We start from the raw sequence: 25,015 nt of genomic DNA, 5'->3' as shown, positions 1-25,015 counted from the left end.
ACCGAGAACGGGACATACCTAGTCTACCCTTAAGGTACACTTTTTAGTGTGCTCACATGATAAGGAACATTTTCACAAACTACACCTCTTGACAAATGACGAGTGTGTACCGAGGCAAGAAATATTAAACAAAGAAAATATTATAGCATAAGAACGATATCAACATAAGCAAACCCTAAATATAAAGTGTGTATTATAAACCAAGTAGAGTACAGATTTTGTAGCAGAGAAATAAAATAGTCACTCACCTAACTACGACCTACAAAAGCATGCATGCAATCTAACATGGTAGATATCTCAAGCTACCGTACATATACACTCCAACCAAGCGAGGTCCAAAACACATGCCGAGTACTTACATATGAATGTGAGATGAGGTAATTGGGTAAGAAGGAACAAAATAATTTGAATATATGGAGGTAAAAGCCAAGCTAGCCCCGATCACAACTAAAAGTAACCATTTTCCACTTTTCAAGCCAACATGAAAGATGATGCACCATGCCAAGTATGACACAAACTCACTCACATCAACAAGTATTTCTCCTCAAGTAATATGGATCATAAGAATAGGAGTAATAACAGATTTCTGCTTTTACATCTTTGTAATACTACGATTTTCTGTACAGTTGGGTACTATATCGAGTAAGGCTTACTCTGTCGAGTAAGTGAGTTTGTGTGTGTGGAACAGTAAACTGCTGATGAGTACTTTATCGAGTAGGTGTTACTCGATCTAGTAGGGGGCACTCGATCGAGTAAGTGACTTACTCGATCGAGTAAGTCGGTTTTACGGGTTGTTTCGCCGGGTTTTGATAGCAACGTGAGAAAGTTATATTAAGTTATTTTATCAATTCCTTTTTACTTTTTCACTGTTTCTAAATAATTTACACAAGAGAAAAGTTACGTAGCTTCTTTTTCTCTCATTATTATCAAATCCTAAGGGCTAAAGTCGTCGAATCGTTGTGTTCTTTACGCTCTTGAGACCGTCGTGTTGTGGGTAAGATCCTTGTACAGTTCTTATGTCGTTTCATTGTTTTAGTTGAAACCCTAATTGGGTATTTTGGGGATTTTGGGAGTATTGTTGATGTTAGATTGTGATTATATTATTATGTGTATATAGGAGGTGATTTCGTAGAGGAAGGCTTTTGATCTGCTGCTTGTGATTGTTGATCAGTGATTTCATCCTAGGTAGGATTTCCCTACTCAGTTATTGTATAATTGATTATAAGATGGTTATCTAGTTGATTGGCATGATGATTATATCGTAATTGGTATTGGCATTGTTTTACATTGATATTGTGATTGGTTGTGGTTGATTGTCTGTGGTTCTCGAGGTGCGTCCTCGGCTGAGTGAAGTCACTTTCGGGAGTGGCTTCACGTCCTTGATTCTCCCCTTGTGGTTCTCGTCACAAGGGGGTGTGCACATTAAGAAACATGGGTTATTCGCTCAATGGAGATGAGCAGGGCTTAGGTGGGAACGGCTGTAGTCCCCCCATTGGTGGTGAGAAATATCTGTTGTGATGGATATTCTGGCAGGGCTACACACGTTAGTGTGTATTCAGATGATTGGTGATGTGACGGTATTGGAGATTGTGGTTGTGTATCTGCTGTTGTTTATCTTATATTATTTATGCACTAACTGACCCCATTTAATTGTTTTAAAAACTGTGGTGATCCATTCGGGGATGGTGAGCAGTTCTTGAGTAGGTATGAGACGGATGTGCATGGGTTAGCTGGGATTAAGTCACCACGTGTCACTAGAGTCTTTCGTTGTGTCTTAGAACTTATACTACTTATAGTTGGTTTTGGTCTTTTGGAATATATGTATTTCACTTTACAGTTTTGGGATTTTGTTATGTAATCATTTAAATTTATTTATCTAAAGTATGTTTTTTATGGCCAATTTGATATACATTGCCTCAGGTAACCGAGATGGTAGCATTTCCATGCATTAGGTAGTCTTGGTAAGGCACCTTGGTGTATGGGGGTGTTACAATCTTTTATATCATTTTTCTCCTTTTTTTTCACTTTTTTTTAGTCAATCTTTTTCTTCATTCCTTCCAATATACATCACAAAATCAACAAAATTGACCACAACAAGACTTCCAAACTTACCAACAAGACTCGCTTGACAAGGGTACGCCATATGGAATGTAGTTGAATAAATAGGTCAAAGCGAGGCAAATTTGGCTAATGTGAGGTTAGTGGGTAAAACATAAAGGAAGGGTTGCCTCTTCACATGTGTCACCACCACAAACCCGAGTGTATACAGGTAATAAGAGACAAATTTCATGCTTATGCAATTTGATGTTACATGCCATGTAAGGAGTACTACTCAAATCCTAAATGAAACGAATCATGATTGACATTGCTTTATGAAGCTATCTAAACCTTAGAATGTATAAGTGATGAACGAGAATCATGGTTTGTATACAACACAAAATATAACAGACTAGCAAACGGAATATTCTCATAAAATAATAAAAGAATATAAAAGAATATACTTGCAGCGAAAAATACGGACACGGACATGAAATCTCGTCTTAACTAGTCAGTCATATGGTTGGAAATATTTATGTTAGTTTAGGTGCCACCGACTAAACCAATTTCCAACCGCAAAGTCTCAAAACATTCTCTACCAAGAGCCTTTATTAAAATGTCAACCCATTGTGTGGACGTGGGCCCACGGGGGCGCTTTGGAACAAGCGTTTACATTTCTGGAGTCGCCATCAATTTATTGTGGAAAATTGGAAACCGTTCGAATACCTCGTGCCATGTCAAGACACAACGTAATGACATGAACACCAATAACTCGTTACCCTTAGCATTCTATGTCTAGAATGACTCTCGTGGATGCCAATGAACACGGATGTTCACAGAGATCTAGAGTAAGGGGTGATGGTACGTATTAGGAGGCTCTTTTGATCGAACACCCAATCCCGCACGCCTCGATAGCAGCCTCTACTAATGATTAGGGAAGTTATCTATACTCGATATATTGTCGATTATATTCATGCAATGCAACATCCATTGTTTTAATCCTAGCATGTGAATAATTAAACTAAGTCGGTTATCACGTAATTTAACATGCAATTGGGTCAAAGTAGGAATTAAGGTTGATTACATGTGAGAGGCATACAAGCAATAATAATGAAATACAATAATTAATACAATAAATAAAAGTACAATAATTACATTGGATTAGTTGATTTATGTCGAAAATATATTTAAAACGATAATTTTAGAAAAGAAAGAATAAATAAATAAACGAACAGAAATTCGGTGATAATACGACTAATAGTAAATTAAATACGTAAACTAATAAACTAGGTCAAGGCAGAAACGGGAGTTCAGAGACAGAACTCAACCAGGAACAGGCGCGGCAGAGCTGCGTCCCTTGGAAGAGGCGCAGCAGACGCTGCGTCTGTTCCTGAGATCAGTTCTGGCTGTGAAGCCGGAATTGCAAATTGTTAATATTCATTGGTGATTTTAATGCTTGATTATATTATTTGACTCGGATGAAAGTGCTTAACAGATTATTTACATGTGATTGAGGTCATAAAAATAATAAAACATGGATGAAACTGATTAGAACGAATATATACAAGATTAAGACTAATAATTAAAAATTAACAAACTAATCAAATTAATTAGATTAAACAGGTTATTAATGATGGATTAATAACGGTGACGGTAAATAACAGATAAAAATATTAAAGATGAATTCCAGAGATTCAATATGGGTAAATCGAACCTCTAAAACCCGAATTGACTTTAATGACGAAAACCCACAAATATGGATTATAAGGGATTTAAGTCGGGATTTAAAAGATGAATTAATTATTAATGAATTATTAACGTGTTAAATTATTATACTCAAATTATTATGTTAATGAAATGATGAACAATTGATAACAAAACAAAACAAAGAGGTGAACAAAAGATGAAGGAAGAAGAAAGGAAGCAGGAACTGCGGCAGCCTCACGAAGAGGCGCAACAGGTACTGCGTCCCTTCGAAGAGGCGCAGCAGTTGCAGCGTCCTTTCTCGACGGTTGTCTCCTGATAATCCGTAAAAAAGGGTTTTTAAACAAGGTTTTACAAATCGGTTTTAAGAATACTTTCGACATAAATCTTACAATATTGATTACAAAAATAAAGAACAATAAACAAAAGAAGGATTTACATCCTCAGACTTACATGTTTGACGAAGCGAGATTGACTAAGTTAACGTTTAGTGATGCTCGACTCGAATGTACGACGAAAGTGCCCTCTAGGAGGAAAACGAATAAGATTGATTAAAGTTGATTAATGTGGAGTTGGTCAAATTGGTTGGTCATGCAAAACGAGGCTGGTACTCAGAAAGATCCGAGCTTACGTGGTCGAAAATTCAAGCACGTAGACGCCAAAAAGTAAGAATGTGGTCTAGAATGCAAAGGGAGAAGAGAAGGGCGGACACTCGCGTGAGAAATATGTGAGACCGAAGGTCTCTATTTATACTAATCACGGAATTAGGGTTTAGAAAAGGAGAGAAAGATCCGGAAACAACCGACTTTGGTTAAACACGGAAACTTGGACAAAAAGAAAACCTTGAGGAAAAGGCGCAGCAAGTGCTGCGTCCCTTGGAAGAGGCGCAGCACTTGCTGCGTCCTTTCCTCAGCGGGTTCCTCCTGCGCAAGAAAGCGCGTTTGACAGCCTGTCGTATTTGAGTCATAACATTCTCTACAAGACTCGGAATAAGGTGATTTCGGTGGTGTTGGAAAGCTATGAAATAGATCTATAACTTCTTGCTAAATAGGCCTGACCCAAAAAAGTTGTTATCACCTTGTAAAACGGGCCTATAGGTCGGGTTGTCATTTTAACTAAATGAAATGCACATTTTGTAATGTAAACTTTTAGTTTAGCCTAATGAAGTGACATGAGACTCAAAATGAGATATAATCTCAACATTTTATGACATCCTAACCTTAGGTAGACAAGCACATTGCTTTGACTCGGGATTTGACGGTTTTAGGAAATGAAGACGGTTTTTGACTCGGACTCCAAATGTACTCTAATTACTGCCAAAACGACCGTAATGACACCTAGATGACGACCATGAGGTAGACACAAGTATTTGAGCTATCACTTGACGATAAACTTACGAATTGTCATAAATCGTTCCGTGTACCAAACATGCGGCCCAATCATCACCGGGTGGTTTGCGGGAGGTGCAGAAATGAGGTATTTACAGAGCCCCCACTTTGACTGAGGCTTGGACAGGGCAAAAGTCAAAGTATACCCCTCAGGTCAATCGAAGATTACAACCTGACGACTATGGCGACGCGAGGCGGCTCAAGGGGTCTGAGCCAAGGACCTGTCGTCGGGAACATTTTAGAGTCTGTTGACTATCGGGGGGGGGGGGGGTCGTTTAAAGTCCATTAGACTACGTAAGGAAGCTCGCCAGCCATAAGAAGAGACCATATCTGAAACTTCTTTCTCGAGATGCTTTTGGAGGTGCATAGGAGCTAAGGTTAAGCGTATGAGCTAAGGTTAAGACCTAAAAGATATGTAAGGATTGTGCTAGGGTGTGGGACCCTAAAGGAAAACATCGACGAGAAGGAGGCCAAATATAAGTTCAACTTAAAGGGGTAACCAAGGTTTGGGTGTAGGAACTCTAAGAAAAAGGTGATCCTAAAGGATTATGATCCTAAAGGGAAAGGGTGATCCTAAAGGAATATGATCCTAAAGGGTATCAGTATGTGAACTCTAGGGAGTTTGGGAACTTAAAAGAAGCTAGGTGTGTGAACCTGGGTATATGAACCTAAAAGGACGGCTGGTATGGGAACTTAAAGGCTTGTGAACCTAAGAGGAATTGGGATCCTAGGGTTAAGTTTAGGAACTACTGGGTTACTAATTCTTGTTTTAAAACTGTGCGTTTAAGCTTTCTGAGGTTTGAGAACTCCAAAAGGATTTATGGGTTTATGAACCTAAAGATGTTGGCTTTGGGAGCTTAAAGGTTTATGAACCTAAAGGAAGCCATTTTGGGATCTAAGAATCTAAGGGTATGAATCCTGACTTTGGGTCTATGAACCTAAGGAATGAGGCTCTGGTTAGGGAACTTCTGGAGAACGACACCTTTGTTGAACTCCGTGAGTAAACAAAAATGTCGGTAGAAACTGCCGGGAGAAATCTGCTTGGGTCGTCTTCAAACAAACTTCGATAAGTCTTGGGGTTGATGTTGATCTCCATGTCTCGAGAGGGAAGATTGCCTGTCCGTGAACTCTCGCCGGGGGAACATAATCGGGAACTGATCTCCATATCTCGAGAGGGAATGTCTATCCGTGTAGCTCGCTGGGGGAACATAATCGGGAACTGATCTCCATGTCTCGAGAGGGAATGTCTATCCGTGTACTCTCACTGGGGGAACAGAATAGAGGTGTGTCGAAACACCTGTCAAAGAATATTCGCTCGTTGTGGCAAGCGAGGTCTTGGTAAAGTACTGCTTCTGATACTTACCTGCATGGTTAGTAGCCGCACAAGAATGCAATCTAATATATGCACGTAAGCAATTATCACATGGACCTCGAATAAGGAAACACATAGGTTTTGCAAAAGTTGTCTCTTTACAAAAGTGTTTAAACTTGCTTAAAGGAATTTGTCGTTTGTAATGCGTTATGCATTTTCAATGAGCTTTAGACATAGGACTTGTCATGACACAGATCTACTAGGACGCGACGCGAAATGTTGTCTTAGGTTTGACTGACGCGACACTAACTTAGATTTGACGCGACACAGGGATGACTTTGACAGACTTTGTTTAAGTATGCGCAACCCTTAGCCAAATACGGGTGATAATGCGTATTAGTTCCAAAGGTATAAAAATAGCAAGAATGATGAAGGCATATAAAGGCAAGGCATGAGACATGGATCATCTGTCTACTTAGACATCTTTTGCTGTCGTTTGCTATAAAAGAGACTCCTCTTGAGGCACAATAACTTGGAGAATCGATCTAAGACCTTTGTCATTGTCCGGACCAAGTACTAGCTAGACTTAGAGGAATAAAGGAAGGGTGGAATCTTGGAAAAGAAGCCCCCAGGATGAGGATATGACTCTGGACTTTGGTAAAAAAAAGAGGCTGGGCGACAATAAGGAGCCCCCAGTATAGAGGTATAAATGGAAATTGTGGTTGGAAGGTTATGAAATAGAGGTTGAAAGTTGATGGTTGAGGTGGTTGATAATTGAGATTGAAAGTTGGAAGTGGGGATGGTTGTGTCCTTGAGGACTGCCTACGTATTCACGTGAAGTGAAATCAAACCAGATCGTAGTTCTGAGGTTTGGTTAATTTTATTTGGGTGTTGTGGTTGTATCCTTCTTGTATAAGAAAAGGACTGCCTACGTATCCACCTGAAGAGGTGAAATCAATCCACGCTCGTAGTTCAAGTGTGTGCCTAAGCTATGTCGTTAGGACCTTATAGTACAGGGGTCACAAGGGTATTTTCCTTTGGTGACTCGAAGAATCGATTTGAGATAACTCCCTTTGATCACAGACCAAAGAGGTGTCACTAATTTTGTAAAAAAAAATTTCCTTGTCGGGTGAGCACACTTAGTGGACCCTAAGGATGATATGGGGTATGTCCCGTCCTAGGTAGTAAATTATTCGAAGACTCCGTGTCTGGGTCAAGGTGAAACTGGATTGGATATTTGGAATGTGGAGCTCGGTAATAAGAGGCTTTGATGAACAAATCTCTGGAGTTTGATTTTGTGGTGTTAAGGCTTTATGGGGTTACGGCTTGTAATGTGGTTTGGAAATGAAGTCTCTTGACTTGATGTAACATGAGCACATAAAGGTAGGTTAAAATGTCGTGGGTTCAAGTTTCCATGTCTTGGCCCTAAAGGATGGGTATATTTGATAAGCTTGAGAGGATTCCAAAATTCCTAACTATCTCCCTATAATGGTCTCGAGAAGGACTTAGGGTGTGTGATGTGTGAAAGGCTAAGTGGGTTGCTAGCTAACCATCTTTATTGATGTCTTGATTCTATATAGACTTCAGCATTATTCCGCTCAATATTTTTCTTGATTCAGACTCAGATTCTTGGTCTAGAATATATCTCGGATTTTTGCTCAGATTATTGATTCGGTTTTTTAGGATGACTTTAACTTTGGATATTGACTTGCTTGATTGAGCCTTTTTCTTTTGACTCATTTGTGTTGGATTATGGGCATAATTGTGGCCTTGGATATTGATCTTGGTCATTTCTCTGGATTGAGTCTTTGTCTTTGATCATGGCTCCTTGGATGGACTTGGGTCAGGCTAGCAGCTTTTGTGTGAAACAGGCTAGTCTTTAGTAACACGAGTTGTTTATTTTGGGGAATCGGCTTGCCTTCCGTCATGGATTGTTAACAAGGGAGATGGTTTGGGTTCGTCCTAAAATCTCTAGAGATAGGCTCGTCATAAACTAGGGTATAGCAGGGTTTCTATTGCCAGACATGGAATAGGTAAGGAAAATGAACACGGAGTTTCAGGTCCTCTACAACATAGAATGGAACATCATCTAAGTGCACTCACATTGACTGACATGTGTTGTTAATTGCTCATTTTTTTTAAAAAATGTCTCAAATCAATTCTTGTTGTCATAGGAAAAGGGGAAAGGAAGAGATATGATAGAACATGTGGATGGAAAATTGTACTTTTATTAAAATGAATAATGAATGTATAGACTCGAGGAGACATGTGACTTGTGGGACAGCCCCCAGGTTGTCACTAGGAATGGAAATAGACAAGAAGAAAGATACTAGAACAAATATGAGATAGAAAGCCTTAAGACTCGGACTCGGACTCGGACTTTGACGTGATCTTAGATCTAGACTCGTAATCATCGGCCCACGCTTGAACATTTTCTCTTCCAACAACTGGCTTTAGCATCTGACTTTGAGAATTCATCCATTTGAACACCTCGTCCTCATCATTGGGAATACTAGAAGGGTAAAGGCCCAAGAGACCTTCCTGTCTTTGAAGAGTAAGACACCCATGAGGGTCATTCTGTTCACTTAGCAGATCGAGGGTCGATAAATATATCTTGCCGTGATCGAGCATATAGTGGATGGTATACTTGAGTTTGGAGCATTCTTCAGTGTCGTGTCCATTACCCCTATGGAATAAGCAATATTGAGAACCGTCCCAGAAGCGACCTCTCCTCTCGTACTTAGGGTCTGGGGTTGGACCGATTGGTTGGATCAGTCCTTTGGCAAAGAGTCTTTTAAAGGCTACCGTATAAGTCATGCCTAAATTGGAGTATGACCTTGGATGCTGAGTTCCTCTTTCTGGTGAAGGCTCTATAAACTTTACGTCGGTAATACGGATTGTTTGATGGTTGGGCGTAGATGTGGACTGTGAACCTTTTTGGATGACTTCATTGATACGAACAATCTCTGCCGAGAAGTTTTCAACGGTTTTGATGCCACCTTTCAAATGAGAGGCGTAAACTGGGTGTAGACAGTCAATAACGTCCTTAGCCGATGTTGCCTCCTTCGACTCGTCGGGTATTTGTGAATATATATTTCTTCTTTTCACCAAATGATTGGTGGATCATTCATCTTTTTGATCATCTCTGATATTGAACTCCCTATAAGATCGCTTAACTTCTGTACCCAAACATTTTAGGAGTGAGACAGAAATCCTACCATCCTCAATCCCATCTTGTATGACATGCTTGAGCTTATAACAATCTTTGGTGCCATGCCCCCTACCCCTATGGTATTGACAATATGAATTGCCATCCCACGATTTAGATTTCTTTTCTGGATCTGGTGTAGGTCCTATTGGTTGAAGAAGACCTAGAGAGGATAATTTGTTCAAGGCTAGGGCATAAGGTATTCCTAGATTTTTGAATGACCTGGGAGAGTTTTTTAATTTCTTTGACGAAGGCTCCATGAGGTTGCCGTTGATTTTGACTCCTGGATGAGAAGAACTAGGAATAGATTGCTCACTTTTTGCTTTCTCCTCGAGACCATGAGGTTGAGGGTTTGTCTGGTGATGTGAATACGAATCACCTCGATGAAATAATTCTCGAAACAAGCGACCAAGGTAACCCGGTTCACCAAGCATGGATCGGTTCGAATAATAGTCGAGAAAAGTGCATGATCACCCGCCAATGGGAGCAAGGAGAACCGTGTGGAGCAAGGTCCAACCTCGAAAATGGGCTAGTCCAAGGGCATTGAATAAAGCTCACCTAGTTTTTGTCATAGCCTAGTTTTTACAAAAGTCTTACCTAATTTTTGGCTTAGTCTTACCTAGTTCTTCCACCTAGCCTAGAAATCACCACAAAGCATTAAAGGCTAGCCTTGGGCACCAAAGAATTTCGGCCTATATAAAGGCTTGTAGTCCTCATTTGTTCATCATCCAATTTTGAAGTAAAAACTTGAGAGTATTCTCTAAAACTTGTCTTATCTTCTTGTGTTGTTACACGAGTGGTTTGGCTTGCTTGAACGAGGGACGTGATCCTAAGTTTGAGTCGGATTGTTTGACGAGTATCAAACAATTCACCCATTGGCGTTGCTATAGGTCTAGCTACGACAAATATCCTTTCTTTTTCATTCAAAACTCACTACGAATATACGGATTGATCGGGTTTCACCTAGTGCATTCGGATCCTTCGTCTATTTGCTAGTACAAGTCAAGACTTCCGCTTGCGATTCACATCAATTGTGGTATCAGAGCTTCGGCTCTTGATTTCCATTAATCGAGACGATCCAGGGGTCTTGATTTCTTCACACAAAAAAAAAAAAACCACTGTTCATGGTACTGTTCACCATAAAAAAAAAGGAGTTTCGAAATTTCAAGCAACCAACATCAAAAATGAATTTCGACGATCCCAACTTTCTCAAGAATCTTCAAAGGGCTTTAAAGAATTTACAAGAAAACGATCCCAAGTTGATGCCGAGACGAGAACGAGCCGCTGAAGAGTTCAAGGTCAGTGAACTACCCGAGTTCACGGGAGGCACGGACCCCGAGGATTATCTCGATTGGGAGAGACAAATCGAACGAATGTTTGATTTCAAAGGTCTGGATGACGCGAAATGTTGCAAGTACGCTATTCGAAGACTTAGCGGAGGGGCTTCACTATGGTACGAGAGTTTGAAAGCAAGGCGTGCTCGCGCTAGAAAAGAGAAATTATCATCTTGGGATTCTCTTAAACGCAAATTGCGCAAGAAATATGTTCCAACAACTTATACGCTTGCGACTTATCGTAAGATCGCCAATCTCCACCAAGGGAGTCCGGCGAGTAATGTTGGCGAACCTAAGTCGGTTTCCACCCCTAGTTCCACGGCAAGAACGCCTGATTCCAAGGAAACAAGTCTCTCCAAAGCACGATGTTTAAAGTATCCGGGGTTTGGGCATTATCAAAGCACGTGTCCAAATAAACGATTGATTAGCTCGAGAGATGTTGTTGCTTGTCGGGATGAGTTGTTTCATGAGGAGGAACAATTGGGTGATGTGTTCAATCTCGAAGAAAGAGAAAAAGGCGAGATTATGGAGCCATTGAGTGACGATGATCAAATTAAAGATGTGATCGAAGATGACATATTTTCCAACTTGTATGAACCTCATACAAGAGGTACTTCTTTATTTGATCCAAATCTACCAATTGTTTTTGATGAAGAATTGGAAGAAGTTTATGACGAAACTCACATAGAAGAAAGTGATCATACAAGTTATGACGATGCAACTCAAGACAATCCTAATCTTGTGCCAAACTCGGATGAGGAATTCAGGGATGTCTTTCCCAAGAACCTACCCGCTGGTTTACCAACTATTAGAGGGATCGAACGCCAAATTGATCTCATTCCCGAAGCCTCGTTACCGAACAAAGCGGCCTATCGATGCAACCCATTGGAAACAAAAGAGTTGCAACGACAAATGGAGGAGCTAATGGATCGAGGCTATGTTCGTGAAAACCTGATTCCATGTGCCGTCCCTACTCTACTTGTCCCAAAGAAGGATGGGACGTGGCGAATGTGCATTGATAGTCAAGCCATGACCAACATAACTATCAAATATCGTTTTCTTACCACAAGGCTTGACGACATGCTTGATGAATTACATGGATCCGAAGCCTTTTATAAGACCGACTTGAGGAGTGGTTATCACCGAATGCGAATAAGAGAAAGGGATAAGTGGAAAACCGTGTTCGAGACTAGCCATGGGTTATACGAGTGGGCCGTCATGCCATTCGGATTAACCAATGCTCCGAGTACTTTTATGCGACTCATGAACGAGGTACTCAAACCATTCTTGGGAAAATTTGTGGTTGTTTATTTAGATGATATCTTGGTTTACAGTCAAAGCAAAGAAGATCACTTACAACACCTTTGCAAAGTGTTCGAAACTCTCCGAGGACAAAAGCTATATGGAAAGAAGGAGAAATGTTCATTCTTGGTCGAGAGGGTCATATTTCTCGGCTATGTGGTTTCTAAAGATGGAGTTTCAGTGGACCAATCAAAGATTGAGGCCATTAAGTCATGGCCTACGCCTAAGTCAGTCACAGAGGTTCGGTCTTTCCAAGGACTTGCTTCATTCTACCGAAGATTCATAAAAGATTTCAGCACCATCACAAGTCCCATCACCGAGTGTTTAAAAAAAGGAACATTTGTATGGACCGAGGCTGCTCAAAGGGCTTTCGAGACGATTATCCAACGGCTCTGTGAAGCACCGGTACTAGCACTTCCCGATTTTACTCAACCCTTCGAGGTAGAGTGTGATGCGAGCGGTGTTGGAATTGGAGCTGTGTTGGTCCAAGGAAAGCGACCCATTGCTTATTTTTCCGAAAAGCTAAGTGGAGCTCGGCTCAAATATTGCACATATGACAAGGAGTTCTACGCCATAGTGAGAGCACTCAACCATTGGAGCCACTATATTCGCCCAAATCACTTCATTCTACATTCAGACCATGAATCCTTAAAATACATCAATGGGCCGCAGAAGCTGAGCTTAAGACATGCCAAATGGGTTGAATTTCTTCAATCCTTTCATTTCTCTTCGAAATATAAGGATGGTAAAAGCAATGTGGTGGCCGACGCTCTTTCCCGACGCTACTCTTTACTGAACGTGCTTGATGTTCGCCTGCTTGGATTCGAGACCTTGAAAGATTACTACGAAACTGATCCCGACTTTGGTGAAATGTTTAGGATAAGCCAAACAGGACCCCGAGGCGAGTTCATAATTCAAGATGGATTTCTTTTCAAAGGAAATCAGCTGTGTGTACCCAAGCATCAAGTCCGGGAGTTATTGATACGAGAAGCTCATGGGGGAGGACTTGGTGGGCATTTTGGTGTCACTAAGACTATGGAGGTCCTTAAAGAGCATGTCTATTGGCCTCGAATGCTGAAGGACGTGCAAGATGTGATTCGTAAGTGTGTCACTTGTCACGTTGCAAAGAGTACCTTCAAGCCGGGGTACACGCCTTACCGATCCCTAACAGGCCATGGGAAGACGTGTCCATGGATTTTATTGTTGCTCTACCACGAACCCAAAGGGTTAAGGATGCAATCATGGTCGTAGTGGATCGATTTTCCAAGATGGCCCATTTTATTGCATGTCACAAGACAGATGACGCTAACAACGTAGCCGACATATACTTTCGAGAAATACTCCGCCTTCATGGAGTCCCAAGGACGATAGTCTCCGATCGTGACTCAAGGTTCTTAAGCTATTTTTGGAACACTCTGTGGAAGAAGGTGGGTACCAAACTGTTATTTAGTACCTCTCACCATCCTCAAACCGATGGTCAAACGGAAGTGACAAACCGCACTCTTGGGGTATTACTACGTGGCCTCGTGAACAAAACTCAGAAGGATTGGGATCTAAAACTCGCTCATGCCGAGTTTGCCTACAACAGGTCTCCATCATACGCAACGAAGCACTCTCCTTTTGAGATCGTGTATGGCGTAAATCCCTATCTACCACTCGATCTCATTCCCTTACCCGAGGGCGAGCTAGTACATAAAAGCGCGGAAGAAAAGGTAAAATCCATGATTAAACTACATGAGCAGGTTCGCTCCAGAATTGAGTCCGTCAATGAGGTATACAAGCAAAGAGCCAACAAAACCCGCCCACCAAGGATTTTCAAGGAAGGAGATTTGGTTTGGGTGCATCTAAGGAAAGAATGATTCCCAGGCAAACGAAAGAACAAACTCATGCCGCGCGCAGAAGGTCCTTACAAGGTGATTTCGAAGTATGGAGACAATGCCTACAAGGTCGAACTCCCAGGGGACTACGGTGTCCACGCCAGTTTCAATGTGGGTGATCTCTCTCCTTACATTGAGGATAATGGGATTGCAGAATTGAGGACAATTCCTTTCAAAGGAGGAGGGATTGATGTGAATACGAATCACCTCGATGAAATAATTCTCGAAACAAGCGACCAAGGCAACCCGGTTCACCAAGCATGGATCGGTTCGAATAATAGTCGAGAAAAGTGCATGATCACTCGCCAATGGGAGCAAGGAGAACCGTGTGGAGCAAGGTCCAACCTCGAAAATGGGCTAGTCCAAGGGCATTGAATAAAGCTCACCTAGTTTTTGTCATAGCCTAGTTTTTACAAAAGTCTTACCTAGTTTTTGGCTTAGTCTTACCTAGTTCTTCCACCTAGCCTAGAACTCACCACAAAGCATTAAAGGCTAGCCTTGGGCACCAAGGAATTTCGGCCTATATAAAGGCTTGTAGTCCTCATTTGTTCATCATCCAATTTTGAAGTAAAAACTTGAGAGTATTCTCTAAAACTTGTCTTATCTTCTTGTGTTGTTACACGAGTGGTTTGGCTTAAGAGGTCAAAACGCGATTTCGCACCTTGCTTGAACGAGGGACGTGATCCTAAGTTTGAGTCGGATTGTTTGACGAGTATCAAACAATTCACCCATTGGCGTAGCTATAGGTCTAGCTACGACAAATATCCTTTCTTTTTCATTCAAAACTCACTACGAATATACGGATTGATCGGGTTGCACCTAGTGCATTCGGATCCTTCGTCTATTTGCTAGTACAAGTCAAGACTTCCGCTTGCGATTCACATCATCTGGACATTCTTCATCTTGAAAGATTGGGTCTCAAGCTTCTTATCCATTTCAGCAAATTGATTCCCCATGTGGGAAAGCCGAGAGTTTAGAGTATCAATGGCTCCCTCTATCCTGGAAAATTTATTGTTGAAGGCCATGGAAAGCATGAGCATTCCATTTTGGATATCTTCTTCTTCAATCACGTTGACCTCTCTGTCGTCATAAGGATCGAGGAGATGAGAATAGTCTAGAGATGATTCTTCGTCATGTTTAATGATATTAGACCCAAGAGGGTCGATTTTTTTGGATTCCCGACAGAAGGTGGCTTAGGAAGCTTGCCCTCTTCGATCATATCTTGGATGGTGTGTTTCAAGAGAAAACACTCTTCAATATCGTGGCCTCTACCTTGGTGATATAGGCAATATTTGTTGCCCTTCCAGAGGTTCATTTGCTTCTCTAAAGGTGGATCCGGAGTCGGACCTATTAGATGTAGCTTACCTTGGGCAGAGAGTCTCTTCAAAGCATCGGCATAAGACATGCCTAAATCGATAAGCATCCTTTGACGCCTCCCAGGTTTCTTTTCGGTTGTTTTCGGCTTTCTAGAACGACAGTTATTGTAAGAGGTAAGCTTTGGGCTAGACTATAGGTTTCTTTAGGTGGCATATTCTTTTCCACCATCCCATTTTCAAGGGTGACGATGCGAATGCTCAAATTTTCCACTGTAGCTTGAACCCGCAGGACCATGGCGTAAACGTCTTGGAGAGACAAGGTGATTGTGGCTTGAACTGCTTCGTGACCTTGCCGACTGACGAAACTTGCTGGATTCCTACTCGACAGAAATGATGCGCATTATAACTCGATTCGACATGGGATCACGCATACTAAGGCAACAACCAAAGGAAAGGATAAGATGACAAATCTAGACTTGACTTGTGAATTCGTGAAATGTCGTGAGCGACTTCTCGTGTTTGAATTCACGGTGCTTGACTTTAATTTTAGACTCGAGTGTTAACTTTGACAGAGTGACATTTATGTGGTTGACTTTATTGACGGGATTGGCGACACGTGTTAATTCTAATTCGTGTGTTTAAGACAGACTTGACTTGAGGTTCGGGTATGTGTGTCCCAAACGTGTACTAGGAGAATTCAAGAAACGGATATGTGAATGACTCGATGTGTTAGCCTCAAGTGTGTGAGTCGAGGTTTGGAAATGTTTAGCTCCTAACTGAATTGGGGTAGGGGGTCCAAAATGACGGCGTGACGTCTTAGGACTTGACTCGAATTTGAAAAGATCCAAAAAGTAGGAAAAGACGGGTTTATAACTTGACAGAGTTCGGACTAGGACATAATCGGTTTGAACTTTGACTCTAACTTAGCTCAATTGAATTTACATATCTACATTTAAACGGTTTGAAAATATTTTAATCAAAATCTTTTCGGTTTTCTTTTTTTTTTTTTTACGTTTTTTTTACACGGGTTTTGAAATGTGTTTTAGGCCCGAAGTTTGACTCGACATTTGGATAGAGTTTCGGCTTATTTTGCGCTATTTTGAAAATGTTTACATTTTGAAAAAGGATTTTTATTTTACAAAATTCGTCATGGTTTTGTTTAGAAAGTGGTGATCACATATAACACAAGCATTTATACAGGCATTATAACGGTATGCTAAGTGCATTTAAAGGGGTTTTGGCTTAAAAGGGTGGGTTGCCATACCGAACAATCAAACCCGGGGTCTGTGGAGAGGCTCGTACCAAACAGGAGTAAGGCCGATTCCTAGTCCATTTCCTCGAGTAGTGAAAGTCCTTGATACAAACAGGAGTAAGTACCATGGTATGGTTGATGTCAATCGCTATTCATCCTTAGGCCCAAATAAGAATTTGGACCGTCTAAACGGGACGATTGGTCGAATGGGTTGGGTTGGGAATAGGAAGGCCGATTAAAACGATCTAGGAAGACCGAGTTATGAAAACCGACAATTGTCTTGTACAAACTATTCCCTAACCTTGTTCAAGTTTCACCCTTTTGGCTACACGTAAGTGTATTTTCCCCAACGGAGTTGCCAAACTGTGGACGCGGGCCTACGGGGGCGCTTGGGAACAAGCGTTTGCATTTGTGGAGTCGCCACAAATTTATTGCGGAAAATTGGAAACCGTTCGAATACCTCGTGCCATGTCAAGATACAAAGTAATGACATGAACACCAAGAACTCGTTACCCTTAGCATTCTATGTCTAGAATGACTCTCGTGGATGCCAATGAACACGGATGTTCACAGAGATCTGGAGTAATGGGTGAGGGTACGTATTAGAAAGCTCTTTTGATCGAACACCTAATCCCGCCCGCCTCGATAGCGGCCTCTACTAATGATTAGGGAAGTTATCTATACTCGATATATTGTCGATTATATGCATGCAATGCAACATCCATTGTTTCAATCCTAGCATGTGAATAATTAAATTAAGTCGGTTATCACGTAATTTAATATGCAATTGGGTCAAAGTAGGAATTAAGGTTGATTACATGTGAGAGGCATACAAGCAATAATAAAGAAATACAATAATTAATACAATAAAGAAAATTACAATAATTACATTGGATTAGTTGATTTATGTCGAAAATATATTTAAAACGATAATTTTAGAAAAGAAAGAATAAATAAATAAACGAACAGAAATTCGGTGATAATACGATTAATAGTAAATTAAATACGTAAACTAATAAACTAGGTCAAGGCGAAACGGAGTTGAGAGATTAACTCAACCAGAACAGCGCAATGAGAGCCGCGTCCCTTGGAAGAGGCGCAGCAGACGCTGCGTCTGTTCCTGAGCTGAGTTCTGGCTATGAAGCCGGAATTGCAAATCGTTAATATTCATTAGTGATTTTAATGCTTGATTATATTATTTGACTCGGATGAAAGTGCTTAACAGATTATTTACATGTGATTAAGGTCATAAAAATAATAAAACATCGATGAAACTGATTAGAACGAATATATACAAGATTAAGACTAATAATTAAAAATTAACAAACTAATCAAATTAATTAGACTAAACAGGTTATTATTGATGTATTAATGACGGTGACGGTAAATAATAGATACAAATATATCAAAGATGAATTCCAGAGATTCAATATGGGTAAATCGAACCTCTAAAACCCGAATTAACTTTAAAGACGAAAACACGCAAATATGGATTATAAGGGATTTAAGTCGGGATTTAAAAGATGAATTAATTATTAATGAATTATTAACGTGTTAAATTATTATACTCAAATTATTATGTTAATGAAACGATGAACAATTGATAACAAAACAAAACAAAGGGGCGAACAAAAGACGAAGGAAGAAGAAAGGAAGCATGAACTGCGGCAGCCTCACGAAGTGGCGCACCAAGTACTGCGGCCCTTCGAAGAAGCGCAGCAGTTGCTGCGTCCTTTCTCGACGGTTCTCTCCTGATAATCCGTAAAAAAGGGTTTTTAAACAAGGTTTTACAAATCGGTTATAAGAATACTTTCGACATAAATCTTACAATATTGATTACAAAAATAAAGAACAATAAACAAAAGAAGGATTTACACCCTTAGACTTACATGTTTGACGAAGCGAGATTGACTAAGTTAACGTTTAGTGATGCTCGACTCGAATGTACGACGAAAGTACCCTCTAGGAGGAAGACGAATAAGATTGATTAAAGTTGATTAATGTGGAGTTGGTCAAATTGGTCGGTCATGCAAAACGAGGCTGGTACTCAGAAAGATCCGAGCTTACGTGGTCGAAAGTTCAAGCACGTCGACGCCAAAAAGTAAGAACGTGGTCTAGAATGCAAAGGGAGAAGAGAAGGGCGGACACTCGCGTGAGAAATATGTGAGACCGAAGGTCTCTATTTATACTAATCACGGAATTAGGGTTTAGGAAAGGAGAGAAAGATCCGGAAACAACCGACTTAGGTTAAACAGGGAAACTTGGACAAAAAGAAAACCTTGAGGAAAAGGCGCAGCAAGTGTCGTGCGTCCCTTGAAGAGGCGGCAAAGACTTGCTGCGTCCTTTCCTTAGCGGGTTCCTCCTGCGCAAGAAAGCGCGTTTGACAGCCTGTCGTATTTTAGGCATAACTTTCTCTACAAGACTCGGAATAAGGTGATTTCGGTGGCGTTGGAAAGCTACGAAAGAGATCTAGAACTTCTTGTGAAATAGGCTTGACCCAAAAAAGTCGTTATCACCTCGTAAAACCGGCATAAATGTCGGATCGTCATTTTAACTAAATTTAATGCACATTTTGTAATGTAAACTTTTAGTTTAGCCTAATGAAGTGACATGAGACTCAAAATGAGATATAATCTCAACATTTTATGACATCCTAACGTTAGGTTGACAAGCACATTGCTTTGACTCGGGATTTAACGGTTTTAGGAAATGAAGACGATTTTTGACCCGGACTCCAAATGTACTCTAATTACTGCCAAAACGACCGTAATGACACCTAGATGACAACCATGAGGTAGACACAAGTATTTGAGCTATCACTTGACGATAAACTTACGAATTTTCATAAATCGTTCCGTGTACCAAACATGCGGCCCAATCATCACCGGGTGGTTTGCGGGAGGTGCAGAAATGAGGTATCTACACATTGTTTTTCAGTATTACAAAATTCAAGTTTTATGTTGCCCTTATCGACATGGTCGCGTAGAAAATGGTGTCTAATATCTATATGCGTAGTAGGAGAGTACTATGCGGGGAAAGAAATAATTATAGCACTCGTGTTATCACATAAAATAGGAATACATCCTACTTTAATACTAGAATTAGATGATTGTTGTTTAAGCCATAATGGTTGAGAACATACCAGTGCAACAGCAAATATATTCGGCTTCAGCAGTAGATAAGGCAACTGAATTTTGCTTCTTTGACCCCATGTTATAATGCATGGTCCAACAAACGTAACGATGCCGGAAGTGCTTTGTCTATCAAGAGAACAACCTGCATAATCTGCATCTGAATATCCTATGAGATAGAAATTATACTCAAGAGGATACCACAGATATAATTTGGATGTACCAATTAAATACCTCAACATTCTCTTAACTGCTTTCATATGCGATTCTTTAGGGCACGATAGAAATAGAGCACATACGCATACACTAAACATAATATCTGGGCAACTAGCAGTTAAATATAGATGTGAACCAATCATACCTCGGTAAGTCGTTTCATAGACAGACATACCATCTTCGTCCAATGTTAATTTCTTATCTGTGACCATAGGAGTGGGCATAGAATGAGAATTTTCCATTCCGAATTTCCTGATTAGTTCCTTAATGTATTTTTGCTGGTGCATCATAATGCCTTCATTAGTTTGTTGAATTTGCAGTCCGAGGAAGAATTTGAGTTATCCCATCATGCTCATTTCCAATTCTAAGGTCATCAACTCTGAAAAATACTTACACAACCTATTATTAGTTGATCCAAAAATAATATCATCAACGTAAATTTGTACAACTAATATATCGGAACCCTCGAATTTTAGGAACAGAGTGTTGTCAACAGATCCTATTTTAAACTTAGTATTGAGTAAAAATTTGGACAATATATCGTACCAAGCTCTGGGAGCTTGTTTTAAACCATATAAATTTTTATCTAATTTATAAACGTGGTTTTGAAACTTGCTATCCAGAAATCCATAGGGTTGCTCTACAAAGACTTCTTCATTAAAATAACCATTAAGAAATGCAGTCTTTATGTCCATTTGAAATAATTTCATTCCTTTGGGAGCTACAAAAGCTATTAATAATCTAATAGCTTCAAATCTAGCCACGGGAGCGAAGGTCTCATTATAGTCAATCCCTTCTTGTTGATTATATCCTTGAACAACCAATCCTGCTTTGTTTTACACAGCAACTCCCGTGTCATCCAACTTGTTTCTAAACACCCATCTTGTGCCTATAACAGATCAATCTTTAGGTCTAGGAACCAAGTGCCTTATTCCTTTCGAATTGTTGTAATTCTTCTTGCATAGTAATGATCCAATCTGGTTCAGCAAGAGCTTCTTTGACATTGGTTGGTTCAATGGTGGAGAGGAAGGAGTAGATGCAGCAAAAGTTGTTTAACGTTCTACGAGTTTGAACAACCTTCTTTAAACTTCCAAGAATACTCTCCATGGTATGAGAATCTTTATATCTTCATTTGTTAGAAGTTGGAGGCACATCATTGTCATTTGAACTTGGCTCACCTTCTTCGAATGATTGGGATCTAAGAATTGTTCCCCTTGTATCCAATCCTGGGGTTGTAGCAGAATCAGGTATAACTCTGGATTCTGTACCTTGGTTTAGATTCAAAGTTATAGCTTCATCAGTTATAATTTCAGTTTCCAAATTCTTGTTTTGAGAGGAGGTTACAGGATCATCAACTATAAGCCCATCTCTCTTTCCCTTGTCATTTGAAGGACTTCCAAGTTCATCATTAGTGCCTTCAATTTCTTTATCTTCCTCACCCAACTTTGGAGGATCATCTCTAGATAGACGGAAATATGGTTCATTCATATCTTCCTCTTCATCCTGTTTAGCTTTATCAAACATATTATTCTCATGAAAAATAACATGAATAATTTTCTCGATGCATAAAGTTCTTTTATTAAAAACTTTATATGCTTTACTATGATTAAAGTATCCTATGAAAACCGCTTCGTCACTTCTGGGATCAAATTTGCTTAAACGGTTTTTGCCATTATTATGCACGAAACATTTACTCCCGATGCAATGTAGATGAGATATGTTAGGTTTTCGTCCTTAAAGAAGCTCATAGAGAGTCTTCTTAATGATAGATCTAATCAAAGCTCGATTGTGAACATAGCATGTAGTACTAATAGTTTCAACCCAAAAATTACGAGGTAGACCACTACACGATAGCATAGTGCGTGCCATATCCTCTAGTGTTCTATTCATACGTTCAACAACACCGTTTTATTGTGGTTTGTGGTGCAGAAAAATTGTGTCCTACACCATTTTCCTAAAAAGTTCTATAAAGGCATGATTATCAAATTCGGTGCCATGATCGGTACGTATAGAAACCAATTTTGATTTATACTTATTTTGGGTAAGCTTCATTAGGACTACAAATTCATTGAAGGTTTCATCTTTTGAATTTAGAAAGATAGGCCAAACATACCTTGAATAGTCATCAACTAGAACAAAAACATACCTTGATCCGCCTCTACTTCTTACCTTCATTAGGCCACATAGATCCATATGTACTAGTTCCAGTGGTTCTTTGGTGCTTACCACTCTCTTAGGTTTGAATGACGATCTCATGTGTTTACAACTAGCACACGAGTCACATAGCGTTTCTTGGTCAAATTTGATTGACGGCAGCCCTTCAACCAAATCCTATCTTTTGAGTTTATTCAATATCGTGGAGCTGTTCTGAGTAAAACTTTTATGCCATAGACATGGATCGTCTAAAGTAGCTTTCATGCATATGTACGAGTTAGTAGGAATAGCATTCAAATCAATCATGTAGACATTTATTTTACGTTGACCCTAAAAAACAACACTACTTGTTCCTTCAATTATTATACGACAAGTATCTGAATGAAAAATAACTTTATTTCCCTTATCACATAATTGAGAAACACTAAGTAGATTATGCTTGAGTCCACTAATAAGATAAACATCACTAATAACATGAAAAGTAGATATACCAACCTGGCCAACGCCAACAATCTTACCTTTCTTGTTATCTCCAAAAGTAACCTTACCTCCATCAAAGGGTTTAAGTGAAAGAAATAGGTTTATATCTCCAGTCATATGCCTTGAACAACTACTATCAAGGTACCATAGATTGTTTCTTTCACCACAACCTACAAAAAGATTAGATACGGTTTTTAGGTACCCAAGCAAGGTTGGGTCCTTTAATGTTAGTCACCCTAAAGATCAAATATTTTCTAACCCAAACGTATCTAATGGTTTTTCGTTTGATAAAAGAATGGGTTAGTCTTGGGGGTGTGCTAGTCTAAGGGTGAGCTCTAAGTATTTCACGAGGTTGTTTTTCAGGTTGTTTCAGAGGAGCCTTAGTCTTATAGGACTCTTTAGGCTTTTGTGGCTGTTTAGGTTCATTGACTCTTTTATTATAATCAAAACACAGATCATAGAACCAACGAAAGTTGTTGTTTCTTTCATCATTCGAACTTGGTTCAGGCTTAGGGAAACCATTTTCTTCTATTACAGTGTCAGATGATCTAACAAATTTAATGCCTTCATTAAAATCTTTTATATGTTTGACACAGTTATCAAGAAGATGTCCAGTATGACCACAGTAATTACAAATCAAGTATTCAGATAAATTTACATATTTTCTTTTCCTGAAATCTCGTTCGGAAGGATTTGATTTGCATTTAGAGTGGTCTCTACGACCATAGCACTCATGTCATAAACCCATTTTAATATTATTGTCTGGTTGCTCAGTTAGAAAATTTATGACTTTTGTACTTCCTTTCCACTTATCATGAACTTTTCTAGAATGTAAGAGCAAATCCTTTAAAGATTAGATTTCTTTAAGACATTTTGAATGATCCAATTCCATATCTTTAGAGGTGTTATTCTCTTTATAATTATCACGAAAGTCTTGGAATCGTTTATCAAAAACCCGTACCATCTCGAAATGTAATTTCTTAGTATCAGAAATAAGGTTTTAGATTCTTTCAATTGCTGATTTAGAGAATCAATTTCCTTCTTTTGATCCGAAACTATAGCTTCTCTAGATGCAGCCTTAGATATCAGAAGCTCTTTGACTTTCCTCAATTCTTAGGTTATAGCTTCATTAGTTATTACCTTGGCTCTTGAAGATGCTTAATGTTGTGTTTTAGTTCTGAGTTTATAGCTTCATTAGCTATAACTTTAGACTCAAGAGCTATCTTTTTAACATTTGCCGATTTTGAGGTTGTAGCTATATTAGCTGCAACTTTAGATTTTAGCTTCTTAGCCTTGGCTTTAAGAAGTTGATTCTCTTCAGCAATATCTAGAATTTGTTCTTTCAAGTCTTTTAATTCCAGATCTTGTTCGTGACACTTATCAAGACTATGCTGGAAGTATTCTATTAAAGAATTTTTATACAACTTTTTTACTTGTTTTATAAGTTCGAGATAGCTTACCTCTTGTTCTTTATTGTCTTAATCAGATTCTCCTAGAAGGCAGTAATCTGATCTTGAGTCCATGTTATAAACATCGATGTCGGAAATTAGGTCAAGACTAACATTGCTTAGACAATGACTAACAACCTCTTTATCTTCAGACCCTTCGTCATCTTCTGTGTCGAGCTCTCCCCAACATGATCCAAGCATGACTTGTTTAAACTCCTTTTTGGTCTTTTCGCACTTAGTCTTGTCCTTAATTTTCTTCCATGTGGGACAATCTTTGATCATATGATCAGACTCTCCACACTTGAAGCATCCCCTGTAAAAAAACCATGTTTTTTACTCAGTTGCTTTCTTATTGAAGGACTTATTGTTATTGTAGGACAATTTTATTTGCTTGTTTATGAAGAGTTTCTTTTTAAGCGTCAAGCAAACAATACCGTCTCATCCTCAATGTCAGACTCGACGTTTTCACTTGTTGAGTCATGCAGAGCCATACTTTTACCTTTACTTAGTTCGGCTTCATCCTTATCTAGGACGAGCTCATAAGCCATAAGATCTCCTATAAGCTCTTGATAAGTTAAAGAAGTAAGGTCTCTTGATTCCTCATTCTTGTGACCTTAGGACGCCATTTTTTGGTCAGACTCCTAAGGACTTTTCTAGCAATGTCTTCAAACTCAAACTTTCTAGCAAGATTTTTCAATTCATTTATAATGCTAGAAAATCGTGCAAACATGCTATCAAGAGATTCATTTGGCTCCATTGTAAAGAGCTCATAATTTTGAATCAGCATGTTAATACGATATTTTTTAAGGATTGTTGTTCCCTCATAAGCTAATTCAAGACCATCCCATATTTCCAT

The 25,015-nt window shown here is 39.5% G+C and overlaps 2 protein-coding genes across 2 annotated transcripts; both read right to left on the bottom strand.

Annotated features, from left to right (window-relative positions):
• Positions 1–19,943: 19,943 nt before the first annotated feature.
• LOC141649427 (uncharacterized) lies at positions 19,944–21,184 on the bottom strand. Its single transcript, XM_074458118.1, has 4 exons — positions 20,998–21,184; positions 20,677–20,903; positions 20,161–20,355; positions 19,944–20,030 (listed from the first exon to the last, which is right to left on the bottom strand). The coding sequence occupies exons 1-4, from the start codon at positions 21,182–21,184 to the stop codon at positions 19,944–19,946; spliced, it is 696 nt and encodes a 231-aa protein (XP_074314219.1).
• A 21-nt stretch (positions 21,185–21,205) lies between these two features.
• LOC141649426 (uncharacterized) lies at positions 21,206–25,015 on the bottom strand. Its single transcript, XM_074458117.1, has 7 exons — positions 24,799–25,015; positions 24,594–24,715; positions 24,274–24,414; positions 23,852–24,102; positions 23,060–23,259; positions 22,727–22,881; positions 21,206–21,580 (listed from the first exon to the last, which is right to left on the bottom strand). The coding sequence occupies exons 1-7, from the start codon at positions 25,013–25,015 to the stop codon at positions 21,206–21,208; spliced, it is 1,461 nt and encodes a 486-aa protein (XP_074314218.1).

The sequence above is a fragment of the Silene latifolia genome, chromosome 3 (genome assembly GCF_048544455.1).
Source record: "Silene latifolia isolate original U9 population chromosome 3, ASM4854445v1, whole genome shotgun sequence".
In the NCBI taxonomy this organism is placed as follows: Eukaryota; Viridiplantae; Streptophyta; class Magnoliopsida; order Caryophyllales; family Caryophyllaceae; genus Silene; species Silene latifolia.
This window is presented reverse-complemented; position numbering and strand designations above follow the sequence as displayed.

Bases quoted from the DNA above. Each gene is read 5' to 3' on its own strand.
- LOC141649427 (XM_074458118.1), bottom strand. From the start codon at position 21,184: ATGGAGAGTATTCTTGGAAGTTTAAAGAAGGTTGTTCAAACTCGTAGA. The intron at 20,904-20,997 runs GTTCCTAGACCT...AAAACAAAGCAG, and splicing joins CGAAAGGAATAAGGCACTTG to GATTGGTTGTTCAAGGATAT. The intron at 20,031-20,160 runs GTATGTGCTCTA...TCTATCTCATAG, and splicing joins ATATTATGTTTAGTGTATGC to GATATTCAGATGCAGATTAT.
- LOC141649426 (XM_074458117.1), bottom strand. From the start codon at position 25,015: ATGGAAATATGGGATGGTCTTGAATTAGCTTATGAGGGAACAACAATC. The intron at 24,415-24,593 runs GTATTGTTTGCT...CCCACATGGAAG, and splicing joins CTGACATTGAGGATGAGACG to AAAATTAAGGACAAGACTAA. The intron at 23,260-23,851 runs GTAATAACTAAT...TAAATTTGTTAG, and splicing joins AAGCATCTTCAAGAGCCAAG to ATCATCTGACACTGTAATAG.